This window comes from Capra hircus, chromosome 4 (assembly GCF_001704415.2).
Source record: "Capra hircus breed San Clemente chromosome 4, ASM170441v1, whole genome shotgun sequence".
Lineage (NCBI taxonomy): Eukaryota > Metazoa > Chordata > Mammalia > Artiodactyla > Bovidae > Capra > Capra hircus.
The window spans coordinates 31,819,338-31,840,235 of record NC_030811.1 but is presented as its reverse complement, the minus strand read 5'-3'; the positions used below and the strand labels follow the sequence as shown (position 1 = coordinate 31,840,235).

Below are 20,898 nucleotides of genomic sequence, written 5' to 3'. Positions count from 1 at the left end.
ATGAGGATGTATAAATTGTATCTCTTTGTTCCACTACAGCAATTAAATAAAATTAGATTTTGGGGACTTCTCTTGAGGAACTGTGTTATTTATTTGACCCTTCTTTTTCTCTTCTTCCTTCTCCAGTCCCACCTTATGGAATGAAGCAGAACTCAGAAAATTATTTTCTTATGGCTAACAAATATCAAATATGGCTTTCTTCATCATTTTGAAAATATTCAGTCTAATTCATTTTTTAAATTTTGTAGTAAAAGATTAATTTTACACTGAATGCTATATTTCCTTGAAACCAGTGTCTTAAAGTTGATTCTTCATCTATATTACACTGCAGAAATCTGTCATTATATCACAAATTTTCAACCATCAAAACGACTGCCATAAGAGTTTGTTCTATCACCAGGTTTTTAAACTCACTTCAAATGCCAATGAAACATTTATAGCATTCTTATATTAACTTATCATCCTGGCTAATTCTTTCTATTAGGAAGGCACTTGAATTTTCTGGAATTCAAACACACATATTGAAATACACACACACACACACACACACACACACACACACACAAAATTCCCCTTTCCCCCATCACACAATAACATCTCAAAAAATTAAGTCTTTCTTAAACTGACTGGGCAAAGAGTTGTCTTTTCTCATCCAGCAGTTTAAATACTGCAGAACTATTAGATTATCTGGAACTGTTTCTGACCTAAAGACTTTTCAGAAGAAAACTTAAATTTCACTTCAAAAGTAAGTAGTCTTTTCAAGTTTTTGCTGTGTAGCCTGATAGGGAACATGATGTATGGCTTTCTGTGAAAAAAAAAAAAAATTAAAGTTGTATAATGTGCTGTGTTTTTTAAAGCTATGTCTTTGACTTTAGGAGGAAAATTTTTCTGCATTTACTTGTGCTTTGTTGGTAATACACAGATTAAGGATTAGCAATATTTTTTAGTCTTGAGGATCTCCAACCTGTGTAAAATTTATCTGGGGGAGAAACTGACAAAGTTGAGACAAAGTGGAAGGAACCAATAATAAGAAATACTGATGATGATAGTAATAATAATGATAGGAATGGGGAAGGAAAAGGAGCTGATGGAATGCCACCCAAAATGCTACTAACTTCTCTTATTGAACCAAGTTTATCACCTTACCTATTTCTGGCCAAGTTACATTTTAAAACATAATAGCTTAATGTGAAATTTTCTAGGAAAAATGTCTTGCTTGAAAGCACCTTTCTTTCCAGAAAACATAAAATTCTGCTTTCAAAGAAGAAACTGATTTGGGGATTTTTCTGCTTTGAGGATATTACACTGGTCTCTTATTTCAGAAGTTTACTCAGAATTCAGTTTGGATTCATTGTTACTTGTTACTGGAGGTAGAAGTCAGCCTTTGGGTTGAAGTGATAAACTAAACAGTTCAGAAAGGGCAGATGCCTTTCTGATATGATTAGTGTATAAGTGCTATGTGGGCAATACATCTGGGAATTGCTGCTTCACTTGGAATTATGCTTTTTATTTTTCATGTTAAAGAATGGTTCCCAAAGTTTTTATGAATATAATTTGTATATATATATAATCCCTTTCAGTATCATGAGGCTAGAGGCTGTTTGCTGGGTATGTAACAGTGCCTTTATCATGCTTGGTTGATCTGGGGACTGTGAGGTAATGGAGACTGAGGAGGTCCTAAGGAAAGAAGACATAAAAGGAAACTCATAGGTGATAAAAGAGATTTTATCTTGGCATCGTTTCCCCATTGCCAGTGATAAGAATGTTATCTTTCTGGTACCATAGAGGGCATCTTTCTTATGGAAAATTTTGTGTCCTGCTTTTAGGTAGAAATAGGGAGATCAGAAAGTCTTTCCTATACTTGCTGTTTCTCAAGTGTCTTCAGCTCAAAATCATCAATATGCAGAAGGGGCATATTTGAAGATGGCACATCCTCATCTCCTTCAATTCAAACATGCACAGAAATAGAAAAAATTGACCTTCAAATCTTCATCACCAGTTTCTACAATTATTAATCCATGGCCAATCTTTTCCGCCTGAACTCAAATCTTCTCCTTCCCACCTAGTCACCCTTCCCCAACCCAAATTATTTTGTAGCAGACCTGAACAGGGCATAAAATGACATCTAAAAAACAGCTTAAAAATATTTCAGATATCTAAGGTATTTTACTTTTTATAGGAAATTTCACTACCATTATCTTTATCAAGTTTGTTACTATTTTGCTAACAGACGGAGAATTATGGGGATACAAAGACTGAGTGACTGTCTTTTTGATTCAATCTGATCCCTTCGAACTGTTTGAGCCAGAAACCAAGGAGTCTCAAGTTACTAGCTTCCTTAATCTTCCAAATGCAATTGGTGACCAATGGCTGTTAAGTCTTGTTCTTTCCCCATCATTATCACTCTTCTTTTTTAATGTAAAATTTAAAAGATTTTTTTGATGTGAGCCATTTTTAAAGTGTTTATTGAATTTGTGACCATGTTGCTTCTGTTTAATGTTTTGGCCATGAAGCATGCGGGATTTTAGCTCCCTGACTACAGACTGAACCCTCACCTCTGGCATTGGAAGTGCTGACCACCAGGGAAATCCTCCTATTACTCTTCTAATCTCTAACTTATTTCTACTCCTTTTGTCTTGCCTCTCTCTATTTGGTTATAACATGGTTATAATAATTGTTATGAAACAAATCTGATCATGTCACTACCCTAACAAAACACTAATTTGGAGCAAAGATCCCTGATAGACAACCCAAAGCTCTGTCAGCTTATATTTTACCCCCTCTCTACAATGTCTGAACACTACCAACATTTATACATACAGACATTTGTCCTTATGTAAAATTATGTCCACATTAAAAATTTTTCATATTAAAACTTGAAGGATTTGGCACCATTCCAAACAACTCAGGCCAAATAGCAGATGTTTATTTAGAACAGGATATGACCTTTGACCTTGGCCATAGTTCCACACATCTTGCGTTCTCACTTATTCTGTCACTTGTCTAAGGGCTACAATGAGAAATCCTTGGTATGATATCTGAGCCTCCTCATTGCCAACATTATCTTTCTTTCTCATGTCCTCAAATTTCTCCCTACTGGATTATTGAATATATTGCTCCGAACACTATTCCTCTGTGTCTAATCCCTGCTTCCGTTCCCAGCTCCCACTCCTACTTGGGTTTGTCCAGCTTGAGCATTTTTCTCTATGTGGAGTCATAGCTCACCTACCCAAAGATCTTTGGTATTTGACTTTCATGGTGCTTTCGACATATCCTAAAGCACTGTTGTGCTCTTCACATCTGGCCATCAGTTTCTGCATTCCTAATACCTGTCAACAAGTGTGTGCTACCATCTTTCTCTTCATCTCATCTTCCTTCTTTTTCTTTTCCTCTTCCCTCTCCTTCCCCTCACCCCTCTTCTTCTTCTTTGTTACTACTGCTTGCCACAGTACCTGGCATACTATGGGGGTTCAGTGAATGTTGCATTCATGATTGGCTGATTTTATTATTATATTTAGGTAATAAGGCCCCGAGTATATTGAGAGGTGTTTGGGACAATTAAAACCTCAGCCAGCCCAAATGTACCTTTCCTACTCCTATTGCTCTGGAATCATGCAGGTTCTTCTAACTGGGCCTCAGAAATGAATGTTGAGAATCCCTAAGATTCTGCTAACAGTTTAGGTGGGATTCATTTAAGTCTTTGACTACAAATCTATGATCTGTGATTTTGAGATCTTGCCTTTGTACTTTAGACCTAAAACTGTTTCTTTCTGCCTTCTTTCTTTTCTCTCACTTATATATTAACACCCTAGTCTCTCAACTATCTGTCTATTTGCTCAGAGATATTAAATATCTCCAGAACTCTTCTCATCTCTGGGACTCAAACCTGCATTCAACTTCAAGTGAGTCTTCTGGCCTTGTGTGCTTTGGATTCTGATCATTACCTTGGCTCACACAGATACCAGTTGTCTTGCTTTGTGTGAAACAGTGACATTTGAGGAGGTTATGCTGACAAACATCAAGTGGCCCAAAGGATGAAGGAATTCTCCTTTTCCCCTTAAACTCTGAAGACTTCAAGAAGGTTTTATTCCACAGAATGAGTCTGAAAGATGCAGGTTCTGGATCAGTCACTGGTTTGTTGTTTTGGGGACAGTTTGGGTAAATGAGTTACTTCATGATACATATAAATATACTAACCTTTCTCTTGAAACCAGTTTGAGAAAACAGACTTGTAGAAATTACAATCTGTTATTCATGTTTGGTGATTAGAATGAGATTCCCAGGGCTACCGTAATGAATTGCCAAGGACTTGGTGGCTTCCAGCAATAGAAATTTATTATCTCACTGTTCTGAAGGATAGCAATTCTAAATCAAGGTGTCAGAAGGGCCATTTTCCCTCTCAAAACTCCAGAAAATAGCCTTTCCTTGGTTTTGCTTAGCTTCTGTTGGCTCCTGGAAATCCTTGGCATTTCTTGGTCCATAACTGCATTATTTCAGTCACACAGCCTTCTTCCCTGTATCTCTCTATCTTAGTGTCCTTTCTTCTTCTTATTTAAGTATCAGTCACTGGATTTAGGTTCAACTCTAAATCCAAGATGATATCATCTTAATATCTTTATTTTTTTTCTTTATTTTATTTTATTTTATTTTATTTTTTAAATTTTTTTTTTTTTTTAAATTTTAAAATCTTTAATTCTTACATGCGTTCCCAAACATAAACCCCCCTCCCACCTCCCTCCCCACAACATCTCTCTGGGTCATCCCCATGCACCAGCCCCAAGCATGCTGCACCCTACGTCAGACATGGACTGGCGATTTATATCTTTATTTTTATTGCGAAGACTCTGTTTTCTAGTAAGGTCACATTCTGAGGTTTGAGGTGGAAGGGTATTTGGGTTGTGGGCGGGGCATGTTAAGCCCAGTAGAGTACCAGCCTTCTTTAAATGTCAACAACTTTATTACTTTTTAAATTTTAGATTCATGATTTTCAAGGATAGAAGTGTCTATTTTTTTTTTAACAATCTGCTCTCTTTCATTATTTCTTCATAAGGAAGACACAAATGTCCATTGTTTTTCGAAGATTTCTGTGGGTAGAATTCGTCCTAATAGTCTCATTCTGTCCCACGTTTTCCTTATATAAAATGACCATGTGGAAATTAGGTTTGAATGTTATTTCAATAAGCCTAACTTAGTTCTTCACTGAGATATAGGGACATCCAATCCTTTCTTTATTCCATGTACTTGTTTCACTAGCTACCATTCAGGCATTTGTGTTGGTAATTGGTAGCTGAAAGGAATTAGTTTTTCCTCCACCATTATTTTCAGTGAAGATTATCTAGGTCCTAAATAAGGAAGTTTAGAAGGGCTTAAACTGAAAATCTTTAGTTCCTTTACATGTTCTAAACATTAAGGGGGAAAAATCCATTATCTTCAAAGAATGAGACTATAACAATTCCTAGGATTTTATTTTATTCTGTTAATGATGTCCTCTTTAGAGTAATTCCTTTTATAGCAATGGGGATAAGTGGATAATTTGCTATGGTAAGGTCACATGTTTGTGGGAAAAAGTGGTACAATTCTCATTGTACCTGTATATAGTAGTATGCTACTAATATAATTAAAATAGACATTCTAGTTTCCTCCTACAAATGTAGCATATTTAAATATGCCTTCTTATAGGTAATTTTTGCAGATACCAAGTGTTAAATAACACATAGCTTAATTTCTTATCCTTGACTATTTTATTTTACCACAAAATATACCCTAACATTTCATATTGTGACAATAAGAATGACACTACAATCTCAATTATCAAAGGCTATAAAATAATAAAGTTCATATGTTGCTTTTATTAAGCAAGACCAGAACCAGTCCTTTCAGCGGAAGATATAATCTCATAAGATATTTTATCAACTGTAAACATGATTGGACATTACTTTGACATATAGTAGAGTGAGCTTTCCTGGTGACTCAGATGGAAAAGCGTCTGCCTGCAACGTGGGAGACCTGGGTTTGATCCCTTTGTTGGGAAGATCCCCTGGAGAAGAAAATGGCAACTCACTCCAGTACTCTTGCCTGGAAAATCCCATGGATGGAGGAGCATGGGACTGAGGGACTTTACTTTCACTTTCTTTGACATATGATGGAGCATCATTCTAAATAGCACTTCAGCTTACCCTTCAGTGGGAGGTTTTGTTTGATTTAATAGTTTCAAGCAATCTTTAGAGTTATTACCTCTGGTAGAAGTGATTTTTGCCTGCTCCTCCCTTAAAAAGCAAATATATGTATATATAACCTAAAAATTCTCTGAGGTTGTTTTCACTTTTTTTGGCAGACCACTATAAAGTGGTCTTTCAGGAAGTAACAAACAAGCTTAAGAGGCTCAAATTGGAATTTATTTTTACTTAACAGTCTTTTGCTAAGGCATTGCTTGATATAGCATTCTTCACAACTAGGAAAGCACAAGGAAAAATAGCTTCATTCACTTCTCTGTAGATTCAATAATGATTGGAAAGATGAGAAAATTGTTAGCTATTATAGGTTTTGTATCATGCATAAGAGAAAATGATTTTATGGATTCAAACACAGGAGTCTTCCATTTTCAAACATTGAATTAAATTCCCTGCACTTGAAGTTGAGAACTTGGTAAAGCTTACAGTCTCTTATGCAGAAATGAGTATAACAATATATTCTACATTTCTTTTTTTCTTTTTTCAGTTACAGATGAAGCAACTTGCAAAACATTGCTAAAACAAGAAGCAAGAAGAATAATATTTAAATTCATATCATCATTATACATTTTAATCCATCAAAGTGGCTTCATTCCATACTTTCTCTTCTGTGTTTATTTCTTACATCAAATATTCGATAAACCAAAGTGTGTAGAAGAAAAAGAGTGCTTTTCAAATCTTTACTCTTTGCGGTAGGAATGCTAAGGCACCAGTATATCTCTTTTAAGAACTTTGTTGGATCCGATGGAGCACCCCAGGCAGTGTTCACCTTCCTTCTGATTCCATGTTGTTTGGCTTTGGACTTTACAGCACCCCCTCTCATTCCAAATATTCCTTTCCTGTGGGCCTGGAATGCCCCAACTGACCGTTGTGGTAAAATATTTGACATGCCTCCAGATCTGAGCCTCTTCTCTTTAGTAGGAACCCCCCAAAAAGATGTTACAGGACAACTTATTACATTATTTTATGCTGATAAGCTTGGCTACTATCCTCACATAAATGAAAGAACAGGTGTCCATAAGAATGGTGGAATCCCTCAGGTGGGTTCCTTAAAAAAACATTTGGACAAAGCTGAAAAAGACATTACCTATTACATGCCAATCAACAACGTGGGCTTGGCAGTCATTGACTGGGAAAACTGGAGGCCTACCTGGGCAAGAAACTGGAAACCTAAACATGTTTACAAGGATGAGTCTATTAAGTTGGTTCTGCAGCAAAATACACATCTTCGTTTGGAAGAGGCTGCCAAGAGAGCGAAAGCGGATTTTGAAAAGGCAGCAAAGAGCTTCATGCAAGAGACTTTAAAATTGGGAAAGTTACTTCGGCCAAAACGCTTATGGGGTTATTATCTTTTTCCTGATTGTTACAATCATCGTTATAACCAACCTAGTTACAATGGAAGTTGCTTTGATGTAGAGAAAAGAAGAAATGATGCACTCAACTGGTTGTGGAAGGAAAGCACTGCCCTTTACCCCTCTATTTATTTGAATACCAAGCTAAAATCGTCTCCACAAGCTGCCCTCTTTGTTCGTAATCGTGTTCAGGAAGCCATTCGGATGTCTAAAATTGCCAGTGTTAAAAGTCCACTTCCGGTTTTTGTATACACTCGTCCAGTTTTTACTGATAAGTCTTCGAAATTCCTTTCTCAGGTAAGAAAATCAAGGAGAGAAGGCTATGGAATATTGTCCACATTTAGTGGCATTTAGTGGAACTGAACATCATTTTTGAAAGGAGTGAAATTTAGGTTTAATAACCTTTAAGCTTCCCTGGTGGCGCAAACAATAAAGAATCTGCCTGCAATGCAGGAGACCCAAGTTTGATCCCTGATCCAGAGAAGGGAATGGCAATCCACTTAAGTATTCTTGCCTGGAGTATCCCATGGACTGTAGCCTGCCAGGCTCCTCTGTCCATGAGGTCTCAAAGAGTCAGACACAACTAAGCCATTAACACGTTCTCGTTCGCTTTTCAACCTTTAGGAATATGCACTCAGGTAGTTCTGCCCCATTATATGGATGTAAAATAAATAAGACTATATTTCATTTTAATGTAATCATATAATGTCTTCGCAACCATGGAGGATTTCATAATATAGATAATGTATTAATTCAGTTCTTTTTATTTTTTATTTTACAGACCTGCTCTCTTGTCAGAGTAATTAAATAATAGCAGAAAATCTGAATTTTTGTTATAGTAAGACAGTGGTGGCTTAAAAGATAGAAATGAATAGTGGAGAAATATTTACATAATTTTTGTAGGATCAGCATTCTTGGCTTTGGTGTTACCATCCAACATATAACATTTCACTTTATTCCTCCCTGTTAACTCTTCACCTTTGCCAGGATGACCTTGTGAATACAATTGGTGAGAGCATTGCTCTAGGTGCTTCTGGAATTATAATGTGGGGAAGCTTCAACTTAAGCCTAACTAGGGTAAGTTGAAATGGTAGGAAATAGATGAAAATATTTTTGGTTTTAATGTTTTTCAGGGTTTCTGTGGGACTGAATAATAAAATAAACATGATCTTTGGCACAAAGTAGTAGGTGCTCAATTAATAGTGGCTAAATCAAACTATCATTTGTGTGGTTGTATTGTAAGGCTGTTTTCCAGTGAAGAAACAGAAGTTTGATGAGATAAATTGAAAATGCCTAGGCTACATGACTAAGAAGTAGCAAAAACAGGACTACAGTCTTGATTTCCTTATGTGGTTTTGGTTTTTTCTACTATATCATGTTGTGTTGTTTCTCAGAAGAGCTCAACTAGCCCATATGCATTCCCTCATGCTTCCGTTCATCCAATTACTGTTTATTGAGCACTTATTCATTTATTTAGTCATTAAATGACAGTTTATTTCATGGGCCAGCAACTAGTGGGGGGAAGCTAGGAGTTAGTTAGTTTCTGAAAATTTTATTGAATTGTTCAAAGCTTCCCTAAGGGGGAGGGAAAGGAATCCTTCTTTATTTTCCACACATTATATTTAATAGAGTCTATTTTAAGTGAAATCTTCAGTAAAAAATGTTTTATTAGGAAAAATGTTTATTTTGTTCTATCTATAATGAATTGTATTACTTTTCTCGTAATACATTTTAACTATCACAACCGAATCCTTTTCTCTCTTCCTCTATTTTCATCTTTTTTAAACCAATTTTCTGTGTCAGGTTTTAATCTTTCACCTCTTCAATATTCTTGACTCAAAGCATGAGTAGAGCAGTTACATGGGCACTGCTGAGTTGGAGCCAAACTCTTACTTCTCTAATCAGTGTGGGAATACTAGTGATGCAGGTGCCATGGTGTCTAATAAAGCTCTTGGCCCAGAGGTTTTATCCTAGGATGTGCAGAGAACAAACGTTATACTCTGAAGACCAGAAGATATCTTTTGATATCTTGTCCTTCAGATAGACTAGCCATATTTTCCCTTCCTTTACAAAGATATTTGGCTTTGTGAAATTCTTTCAAGGTTATCTGAGCCCACAAACCCATTTGGTAGATTCTACTGTCTCTGGTTTGATCACCAATTAAGGGAAGTAATGGAAACTAAGTTCAGATAAAGGTATATGTCCCTTTTGCAAAATCTTTTAAGTCAGAAAATTATTTAAGAATTATAATTCTCCTAAGAATATTCCTAACTTTTATTAGTTGTTTTCTCAAATCTATAAACCTCTTTCTCAAGGACCCTAATAATTCAATGATGGAACAATTTATAAATTCCCTATACTACTTCCTTTTTTTAAAGATTAAGAACTCCTTCTTTTTAAAATTAAGAACTTTGATGAGGAATAAATGAGGCACTCTCCAATTAGTAGGATGGCATGGCAAACTATTTAATTGTCACATTTGTTTTGTTTTTAATTGCACTTTAATCTTAGCTTCACACTCTTCTACTATGACTCTCAAATCACCTCCAGTATTATTTACACAGGGACAGTCCTTCAGTTTTAATATGATGATTTTCTACTGGATAGAAATAACACTGCCTTGAAATTGTTCCCCATGGACTTTATGCTGCACATATCTGCTACTTTTCCAAGTTTATCATTTTGAATGTTAATTCTGGCATTACCTTGCTTTTTCCTATGTCATTGGAAATCAACAGAATCATGGATTGCTTGTGTTTCCTCTGATTCACTGACAACTTGAGAAACTGGTAATTGTAGGTTTACTTGCAATGACTGGAATTGACTTAAAACAATGGCTATTGAATGTAGGCAAACCATTCCTTCCATTCCATCTTAGTAGATCCAATGCTGTGACTGGGCCAGCTTCTCCTGGTCCCAATTCATGAGACCTGATAAATATTCAGAAATTTTGTGAACTGTTTGTTAAACACAATCATTATTAAACTTTAAATTATGAAAGCTTAGAATAAAATTATGTTAAAAACAAAAGTAATAAATACTAAAAATGCATCAATTATTTATTTTCCTATTATTTATACTTTTAGGGTTATTTACATCTATTGTACCTGTATAACTGGAAATGGTATTATATAGTGATGTGTAATTCACACCATACTTCCATACAGTGTAATGGTGGGGTACCTGATTCCTAATTCTGCACTCAGTGGTGTCAGGTTGGTAGCTTAAAATGGGCCATGGTAGGAGTATTTACACCATGGGTCTTGAGAAATGCTATAAAATAGATTTTCTTCTCTTAGAGAGCCAGGTTTAGATCTTTCCAAAGACTACATCTTGAGTAGGCTAATGATTCTCCAACATTCTAATTCTTTTTCTCCTCTTTTTGTCTAGTTCTTGTCTCTGTACCTAACTGCAATATCATCTGATCTTGGAATAAATTCTTATATATTCTTGACACTGGTGATACTATGTTGAATAATACTGATAAAGTCCCTGCCTTTGTGAAGCTTGGAGGAATAGAAGCAATACAAAACAGCAAAAATATTTTATGTGATAAGTTCTATGCAGAAAATTGAAATAGTTGTGAGAAACTGGACAAGAAAGGTGTCTGAGAAGGATCTTATCTAATTAAAACTGCAATCTGAATGACAAGATGTAGTCAGCTATGTTAAAAATGAGGGGAAAGAGAATTCCAGACAGAGGGGACAGTAAGTGCAGTTTGAAATGGACCTGCCACACTTGAGAAACAACTAGTACCTGCTGCACCTGTGAAACAACAAGGCCAAGTGGGTGAAGGGGGTTGTACAAGAGGAAGGAGGGGTTTCACCCCAGCAGGCAGTATACAAGTGAATTGTAGTCTAAACGCTATGTAAAGCTACTGGAGAATTAAGAAGAGATTTTCTATTGCTGCCATAAAAATAACAACAAACAGTGGTTTAAACAGCAGAAAATTATTCTCTTACAATTCGGTACTTCAGAAGTCCAACATGGACCTTAATACACTAAAGTCAAGATATCAGCAGGATTATGTTCCTTTCTATGGAAAGACCTTCATTTGCTTGTTTGGGTTGCTGGCAGAATTCATTTCCTCATGTTTGTAGCATCAGGATCTTTATTTTCTGACTGGCTATGGTTACGGCTATTTCCAGCTTCTAAAGGTCACTGTATTCTTTAGTTTTCTGTCTTCTCAATCTACATTTAAAATCGGAAATGCCAGATTGAGTGTCCCTTACCTTTCCATTTGTCCTCCTTCTCCTGGCTCATTTTAAAAATCCAAATCTAAAAAGTTTCTACATTTTTAAGGACTCGTGGTTAGATTGAGCCCTTCAGATGGTTTAGGATATTCTCCCATCTCCTCCTGTCTAAGTACTAACCATGCCCGACCCTGCTCAGCTTCCAAGATCAGACGAGATCAGTCACGTTCAGGGTGATTTGGCTGTAGACTCTCCCCATCTCAAGACCCACAACCTTAATCATATCTGGAAAGCCCCTTTCACCATGTAAAGTAAAACAGCCACAGGTTCCATAGAACTGGAGAATGAATACTCTTGGAAGGCTCTTATTCTGCCTACCATTGATGGCATTATTTCAAGAAGGTAACAAGATATAGATTCAAGTGGAAGCTGCCAAGGTTCCTCAACTTGCCTGCCAACCTACCACAAACAAAAACTTCCTTTGATCTAATGAAGGATGAGCACGAACAATTCACTCAATGGAACTGTTGATCATGAAAGAAAGAAACTACCTTCCATGTTTTGAAAAGGACAGGTTTCCAGTTTTAGAAAATATCAGTTTCAAGATGAATCATTTTAGTGACTCATACTCCACCAAATAAGTATATCTGCAAAAGACCTGTCATGGTTCAACCATACTTGAATTATACATCAGTTCAGTTCAGTTCAGTTGCTCAGTCGTGTCCAACTCTTTGCGACCCCATGAATCACAGCACGCCTGGCCTCCCTGTCCATCACCAACTCCCAGAGTTCACTCAGACTCACGTCCATTGAGTCAGTGATGCTATTCAGCCAACTCATCTTCTGTCGTCCCCTTCTTCTCCTGCCCCCAATCCCTCCCAGCATCAAAGTCTTTTCCAATGAGTCAACTCTTCGCATGAGGTGGCCAAAGTACTGGAGCTTCAGCTTTAGCATCATTCCTTCCAAAGAAATCCCAAGGTTGATCTCCTTCAGAATGGACTGGTTGGATCTCCTTGCAGTCCAAGGGACTCTCAAGAATCTTCTCCAACACCACAGTTCAAAAGCATCAATTCTTCGGCGCTCAGCCTTCTTCACAGTCCAACTCTCACATCCATACATGACTACTGGAAAAACCATAGCCTTGACTAGACGGACCTTAGTCGGCAAAGTAATGTCTCTGCTTTTGAATATGCTGTCTAGGTTGGTCATAACTTTTCTTCCAAGGAGTAAGCGTCTTTTAATTTCATGGCTGCAGTCACCATCTGCAGTGATTTTGGAGCCAAAAAATATAAAGTCTGACACTGTTCCACTATTTCCCCAGTGATGGGACTGGATACCATGATCTTCATTTTCTGAATGTTGAGCTTTAAACCAACTTTTTCGCTCTCCTCTTTTACTTTCATCAAGAGGCTTTTTAGCTCCTCTTCACTTTCTACCATAAGGATGGTGTCATCTGTATATATGAGGTTATTGATATTCCTCCTGGCAATCTTGATTCCAGCTTGTGTTTCTTCCAGTCCAGCATTTCTCATGATGTACTCTGCATAGAAGTTAAATAAGAAGGGCGACAATATACATAACACTTAATATATACTCAGTTGACAGCTTCCTTGTTAGCTAAGTGGTAAAGAATCTGCCTGTAATGCAGGAGACATGGGAGACATGTGTTTGATACCTGGGTTGGGAAGATCCCTTGGAGAAGGGAATGGCAACCCACTCCATTATTCTTGTTTGGAAAATCCTGTTGTCAGAGGAACCTGGAGGGCTACAGTTCATGTGGTCACAAACAATGGAACACAATTTAGCTACTAACAACAAAAAACTCAGTTGAACCTGTTTAGTTGTTTTGAGCTAGCAGTTTAGAAACCACTCTTCACAATGCCCAAACATGTCTGACAAATGTGATATTTATCACATTTATTTGTACTTTATAGTGTTCATACTTTGAGAGGTAATCAATGATATCCTGGGCTCTGTGCTTAGCCATTTTACATACATTGCATCCTTTCATCTTCACAAAAACTCTATGAGGTAAGTGTTATAATTATCTGTATTTTGCAATGATGAAGCTGAGTCATAGCCAGCTTAATTACTTTCTACAAGGTCACTCAGAAAGGAAACTAAGAAAGGTTAAGGGATTCCCAAGCTCACACAGCTAGCTATTCATGGATCTGTGACTCCAAACTGGGCAGAAGGACTCCAGACCCCATGCTGTAATCCCTCCACCCACACTTCCACCCCTGTTAGTGTAGGAATTAGTGAGGAAGCCCAAGGCTGGGTATATTAAACTTCAACTGGTTAATTATTTAGTGACATGAAATAGCATGTGAAACTTACAAATGTTACAAAGAACAGTTGGAATTGTTTGGCTTATTAAAGTAAAGCAAGATAAAAACATTTCCTACTCTTACTGAGTCTGGTTTTTATGTGTATGCTTCTTTAGAAATTGTTTGGCCTTCCCTGGTGGCTCAGATGATAGGGTATTTGCCTGTAATGCAGGAGACCTGGGTTCAATTCCTGGGTTGGGAAGATCCCCTGGAGGAGGAAATGGCAACCCATGCCAGTATTCTTGCCTTGAGAATTCCATGAAAAAAATTGCTTAAGATAGTGAATTAATTCACATATGAACTCACTTGGATCTTAACAATCTGACCTTCTTACGGTTTTACAGCAATCTTGCATGAACCTGGACAATTACTTGAATACTATACTGAATCCTTATATAATCAACGTCACTCTAGCAGCCAAAATGTGTAGCCAAGTATTTTGCCACGAGAAAGGAGTGTGTAGAAGGAAAGACTGGAATTCAACGGAATATCTTCACCTGAACCCAATGAATTTTGCTATTCAAAGACAGAGACGTGGAAAATACACCATACATGGGAAACCCACACTTGAAGACCTGCTACAATTTTCTGAAAGTTTTTATTGCAGTTGTTATGCCAACATCCACTGTAAAAAAAGAGATATAAAAAACATTCGTACTATTAATGTATGTTTTGCTGAAGATATTTGTATAAAAGCTTCTCTAAACTCAGACTACAGTGAGCACTCTTCTAGCCAGAAAGAGATATCTTCTACCACTTTTAGCCCTGTCTCATCCTCCACACCAACTGCCAAAGTGTCTGCACGTGTTCCTGGGAAAGATCATGTGTCCCTCAAAATCAGGCTTTCAGAGGAAGCCCTCTCCAACACCATCCAAAGGGGCCATAAGAGTGTTGACTGGAAAAATACATTCCGTCAGTTATACATTCAAAACATTAAAAATGAAACAAACTATTAAAATATAAATTCAGTGATTATTAGGTTTCCTATCTGTATGTTTTATGTTTTGATTTTTTTTGCATTATAATAGTTTATAACTTCACAACTGAGTGACTTCCCTTTCACTTCTCACTGTCACGCATTGGAGAAGGAAATCGCAACCCACTCCAGTATTCTTGCCTAGAGAATCCCAGGGACGGCAGAGCCTGGTGGGCTGCTGTCTATGGGGTCGCACAGAGTTGGACACGACTGAAGCGACTTAGCAGCAGCAGCAGCAGCAGTAGCAGCAGTAGCAGCAATGATTTTTAGGCAAATGATGATACCTATATATTTGAAGTTTTACATTTGAAATGTGAATAAAAACTCATGGCCAAGATAGTATTTTAATTTTTTGAGCAAAGATTGCATTTTCATGATCAAATTTAACTTGAAGTTAGTACTGATTGATAAAGAATTGTGATCAGCATCTTTTATATTCAAAATCATAGGGCAGTGTTATTACTAAATGCATTGATGCTACATTTTACTTTTGAAAGTCAAAGTAGCCTCTTGATAATTAAGATAGCATAGAATTTTCTTTGTAAGATGATACCCATTTTTTAAAATTGCCAAGTTCAGTTCAGTTCAGTTCAGTTAAGCCGCTCAGTCGTGTCCGACTCTTTGCGACCCCATGAATTGCAGCACGCCAGGCCTCCCTGTCCATCACCAACTCCCGGAGTTCACTCAAACTCATGTCTATCGAGTCAGTGATGCCATCCAGCCATCCCATCCTCTGTTTTCCCCCTCTTCTCCTGCCCCTAATCCCTCCCAGCATCAAAGTCCTTTCCAATGAGTCAACTCTTCGCATGAGGTGGCCAAAGTACTGGCATTAGTTTGCATTTATTTAAAAATTAAATAAATAGGATGTCAAATTTATGAGAAGAGAGTTGACTGCTTTCTAGAGAATTTCAAAGGAACCTATCATAACAATGCTCAAAATTAAGAACTACTGAACAAAATGATCTGCTAAATTCTTTTAGCCCTAGCATTTTAAATTGCAAGTCTGGTGTTGTTTCTTAATTAGGAACTGCCCATTCGTGATTTACTCATAAAGTTTTGGAGCCCTCCAAATCATTCTCATCCTCTCCACTTGTTAAACAATAAGCAGAATGATAAAAACTATTACAAACTTTCTACATGATTTGTCATTCTCTGAAAATCTCTTCTTTTGCTATAATGAAATATCTGTCATCTCCTAACTCATAATTTCCAAAAGTATAGCAAACATTTCACATAGTGTGATGAATACATACTGAGAGATGTCTGTTATATTCTTGGTTCTATCAGAGACTGATTATAAGGCCTATGATACTTGGAGATACTGTGTTCTTCTGCAGAAAGTAAAAGTTTGAATAATGTCAATTTACTGCAAATGAATGTCTTTACTGGTAATTTGCAATAAAATACCAAAAATATTAAAGCTCAACATCATATTTTTTTAAGTAATATCCAAAGTGCACTAGTCTATGTCAGCATAGAACTATGTTTTTTTTTAGCTATTTGATCTTGATAATTTGTTTGAATTGTGTGTTTTTCTTTAATTTTATTTTTTATTTTTTAAATTTTAAAATCTTTAATTCTTACATGCGTTCCCAAACATGAACCCCCTTCCCACCTCCCTCCCCACAACATCTCTCTGGGTCATCCCCATGAATTGTGTTTTATAGAAAGATAAACTTTACAAATTATCCTGTTAACTTTTGTACACAGTTTACTGTCTTCAAAGTTCACATATAAATTATTCTAATTTTAATTCTTGATATCAAATTTGACAATCTTGTGTACCTAAAATGCCTTGTTTCATCTAAGCAGTTATTCACACCCTTCATATAGCCATTGCTGAATGTTTCTTCTCTGTTAGGCTAAATATTAAGCAGGTTCAAGGTGAAGCAGCATGCTTCTTGCTATCTGTGAGCTTGTTGTATATTTGAAAAAGACAGACATTGAAAGTGGAAACTTACAGCAAAATGTGTGAGAAGAGCTATAGTTTAGCATGCTCTTGTATACAAACAAGAGCCTGAGGGTGTCAGAGAAGGATTTCAAAGACACCATGAGAGATATGAAGTGTCCATTACCTTGAAGGCTGAGTAGCAATTAGTGCATCCGGAGATATGAGATAGAAGAAACCTTATTAGAACAGAACACTGATTGTGATGATCAGAGTTGTATTCAATAGACGGCCACGTGGTGAAGGCTGCTGTAAACCACATCAAAAAGTTTGGGCCTTGCAAGGAAGATGCTGCCAAACTGCTTGACCTGCCCCATTTTCCCCATGCACAGTTATCACACAAAAATTTCTCTCTTTTTGCTTCCCATCACCTTCCTATAAAGTAAACATCATAAGGACAGGTGTTTGTTTTTCTTGCTGCTGTATTCACAATGTAATGGATAGCCTCTGAGACTTAGTAGGTGCCCACTAAATATTTGTTGAACAAATAAAAGACAATGGGGAGAAATTTTAAGTGTAGGAGCTGTCATGACAGAAGGGATCCTCTCGAACTAATGCTGCCCTTTTCCTTAGTTCTGTCCTTCAGTCTTTGTTCCAATTATGCTTCTACTGACAAAGCCACAAAAAGAGACAATTTTATAGTGATCTGGAAAGGATGCTACAGTTGAACTCTTTTCCTTAGAATGCATAAATGACTGTTAGGTGATAGAATGGAGATAGTAAGGTGAATTGGAAAAGGAATAGATTTTGGAATTGGACAGTTACAAAGGCAAATCCCAACTTCCAACATTTACTAGCTTACAAGCCTGAGAAACTTAACCTGGCTCAGCTTCTCTTCTAATAAAATGGCACTGATACATATTTTTTAGGGTTCTTGAGAGGATTGGCTCATATAATACACAAAAAGAAATTTAGCCTTAGAAATAACACAGTAAGGACTTCCCTGGTGATCCAGTGGCTAAGAAGTGGCCTTCCAATTCAGGGGATGTGGTTTGACCACTGGTCCCAGAATTAAGATCTCTCAAGCCTCAGGGTAACCAACTAAACCTGTGCATCACAACTACTGAGCTTGAGTGCTCTAGAGCTCACAAGCCACTCCTAGAGAAGCCCATGCATCACAACTAAGGTGTAATGCAGCCAAATAAATAAATAAATAAGGAATGGCACACTGAAAGTCTTTGGGAAAGGGATAGATATGTTTTTAATGGTTACAGAAGATGCCTGTATTACTGTTGTTGGATGGAGTGTCGAAACAATAGACTTTTATCATGGCAAACTTTGCCATGAACCCCGTGGAAAAAAGAGGCTACTAAATAGAAAAAGACACTTGGCAGGAATATTTTGTATAATACACCACTTTGTATATGGTTAGGTTCATTGAAGCAAAGTTGTTTCCATTTTGATCCAGAATTTTTGCCAGGGATCATATTTGTGTCTGAGATACAAAGAAAATAAAACAGTATCCCTGCTCTTCATGAACTTGCACACTGATGGTGATGCTAGGCATGTAAACAGAACTTGTCCATAGAGTCTGTGATATGCATAAAGTATAAAAATTGAAGTGCTATAAGAACACAGGTTCATCTAACTACAGTTTAGTTCAGTTCAGTTGCTCTATCATGTCCAACACTTTGTGACCCCATGGACTGCAGCACACCAGGCTTCCCTGTTTATCACCAGTTCTACTCAAACTCATGTCCATCGTGTCGGTGATGCCATCCAACCATCTCATCCTCTGTCATCCCTTTCTGCTCCTGCCTTCAATCTTTCCCAGCATCTGTGTCTTTTCCAATGAATCAGCTCTTCACATCAGGTGGCCAAAATACTGGAGTTTCAGCTTCAGCATCAGTCCTTCCAAGGAACACCCAGGACTGATTTCTTTTAGGGTTGACTGGTTGGATTTCCTTGCAGTCCAAAGGACTCTCAAGAGTCTTCTCCAACATCACAGTTTAAAAGCATCAATTCTTCTGTGCTCAGCTTTCTTTATAGTCTGCCTCTCACATCCATACATGATTAGTGGAAAAACCATAGCTTTGACTAGATGGAAATTTGTTGGCAAAGTAATATCTTTACTTTTTAAAATGCTGTTTAGGTTGGTCATAGATTTTCTTTCAAGGAGCAAGCATCTTTTATTTCATGGCTGCAGTCACCATCTGCAGTGATTTTGGAGCCCCCCAAAATAAAGTGTGACACTGTTTCCACTGTTTCCCCATCTATTTGCCATGAAGTGATGGGACCAGATGCCATGATCTTAGTTTTCTGAATGTTGAGCTTTAAGCCAACTTTTTCACTCTCCTCTTTCACTTTCATCAAGAGGCTCTTTAGTTCTTCTTCACTTTCTGCCATAAGAGTAGTGTCATCTGCATATCTGAGGTTATTTATATTTCTCCTGGAAATCTTGATTCCAGCTTGTGTTTCCTCCAGCCCAGCGTTTCTCATGATGTACTCTGCATATAAGTTAAATAAGCAGGGTATCAGTATACAGCCTTGACATACTCCTTTTCCTATTTGGAACCAGTCTGTTGTTCCATGTCCAGTTCTAACTGTTGCTTCCTAACCTGCATACAGATTTCTCAAAAGGCAGGTCAGATGGTCTGGTATTCCCATTTCTTTGAGAATTTTCCACAGTTTATTGTGATTCACACAGTCAAAGGCTTTGGCATAGTCAATAAAGCAGAAACAGATGTGTTTGGGAAACTCTCTTGCTTTTTAGATGATCCAGTGGATGTTGGCAGTTTGATCTCTGGTTCCTCTGCCTTTTCTATATGCAACTTGAATATCTGGCAGTTCACAGTTCACGTATTGTTGAAGCCTCGCTTGGAGAATTTTGAGTATTATTTTGCTAGCATGTGAGATGAATGCAATTGTGTGGTAGTAGTGAACATTCTTTGGCATTGCCTTTCTTTGGGACTGAAAGGAAAACTGACCTTCTCCAGTTCTGTGGCCACTGCTGAGTTTTCCAAATTTGCTGGCATATTGCGTGCAGCACTTTCACAGCATCATCTTTTAGGATTTGAAATAGCTCAACTGGAATTCCATCACCTTCACTAGCTTTAGTCATAGTGATGCTTCCTAAGGCCCACTTGTCTTCGCATTCCAGGATGTCTGGCTCTAGGTGAGTGATCACACCATCGTGGTTATCTGGGTCATGAAGATCTTTTTTGTATAGTTCTTCTGTGTATGCTTGCCACCTCTTCTTAATATCTTCTGTTTCTGTTAGGTCCATACCATTTCTGTCCTTTATCAAGCCTATCTTTGCATGAAACGTTCCCTTGGTATCTCTAATTTTCTTAAAAATATCTCTAGTCTTTCCCATTCTGTTGATTTTCTCTATTTCTTTTCATTGATCACTGAAGAAGACTCTTACCTCCTTGCTATTCTTTGGAGCTCTGCATTCAAATGGGTATGTATTTCTTTTTCTCCTTTGGCTTTAGCTTCTCTACTTTTCTCAGCTATTTGTAAGGCCTCACCAGACAACCATTTTTCCTTTTTGCATTTTTTTTTCCCTTGAGGATCGTCTTGATTCCTATCTCCAGTACAATGTCATGAACCTCTGTCCATAGTTCTTCAGGCACTCTATCAGATATAATCCCTTGAATCTCTTTGTCGCTTCCACTGTATAATTGTAAGGGATTTGATTTAGATCATCCCTGAATGATCTAGTGGTTTCCCCTACTTTCTTCAATTTAACTCTGAATTAACAGAGAGTACTAGATGGAACTGGGGCTTCCCAGGTGGTGCTAGTGGTAAAGAATTCATCTGCCAATGCAAGAGACATAAGAGATGTAGATTCAATCCTTGGGCTGGGAAGATCCCCTGGAGAAGGGCACAGTATTCTTGCCTGGAGAATCATGGGCAGAGGAGCCTGGTGG

The 20,898-nt window shown here is 37.4% G+C and overlaps 1 protein-coding gene across 1 annotated transcript; it reads left to right on the top strand.

Moving 5' to 3' along the window:
- Positions 6,929–15,136, top strand: LOC102168691 (hyaluronidase PH-20). Its single transcript, XM_005679422.3, has 3 exons — positions 6,929–7,879; positions 8,570–8,659; positions 14,447–15,136. The coding sequence occupies exons 1-3, from the start codon at positions 6,929–6,931 to the stop codon at positions 15,056–15,058; spliced, it is 1,653 nt and encodes a 550-aa protein (XP_005679479.2). The 3' UTR covers positions 15,059–15,136.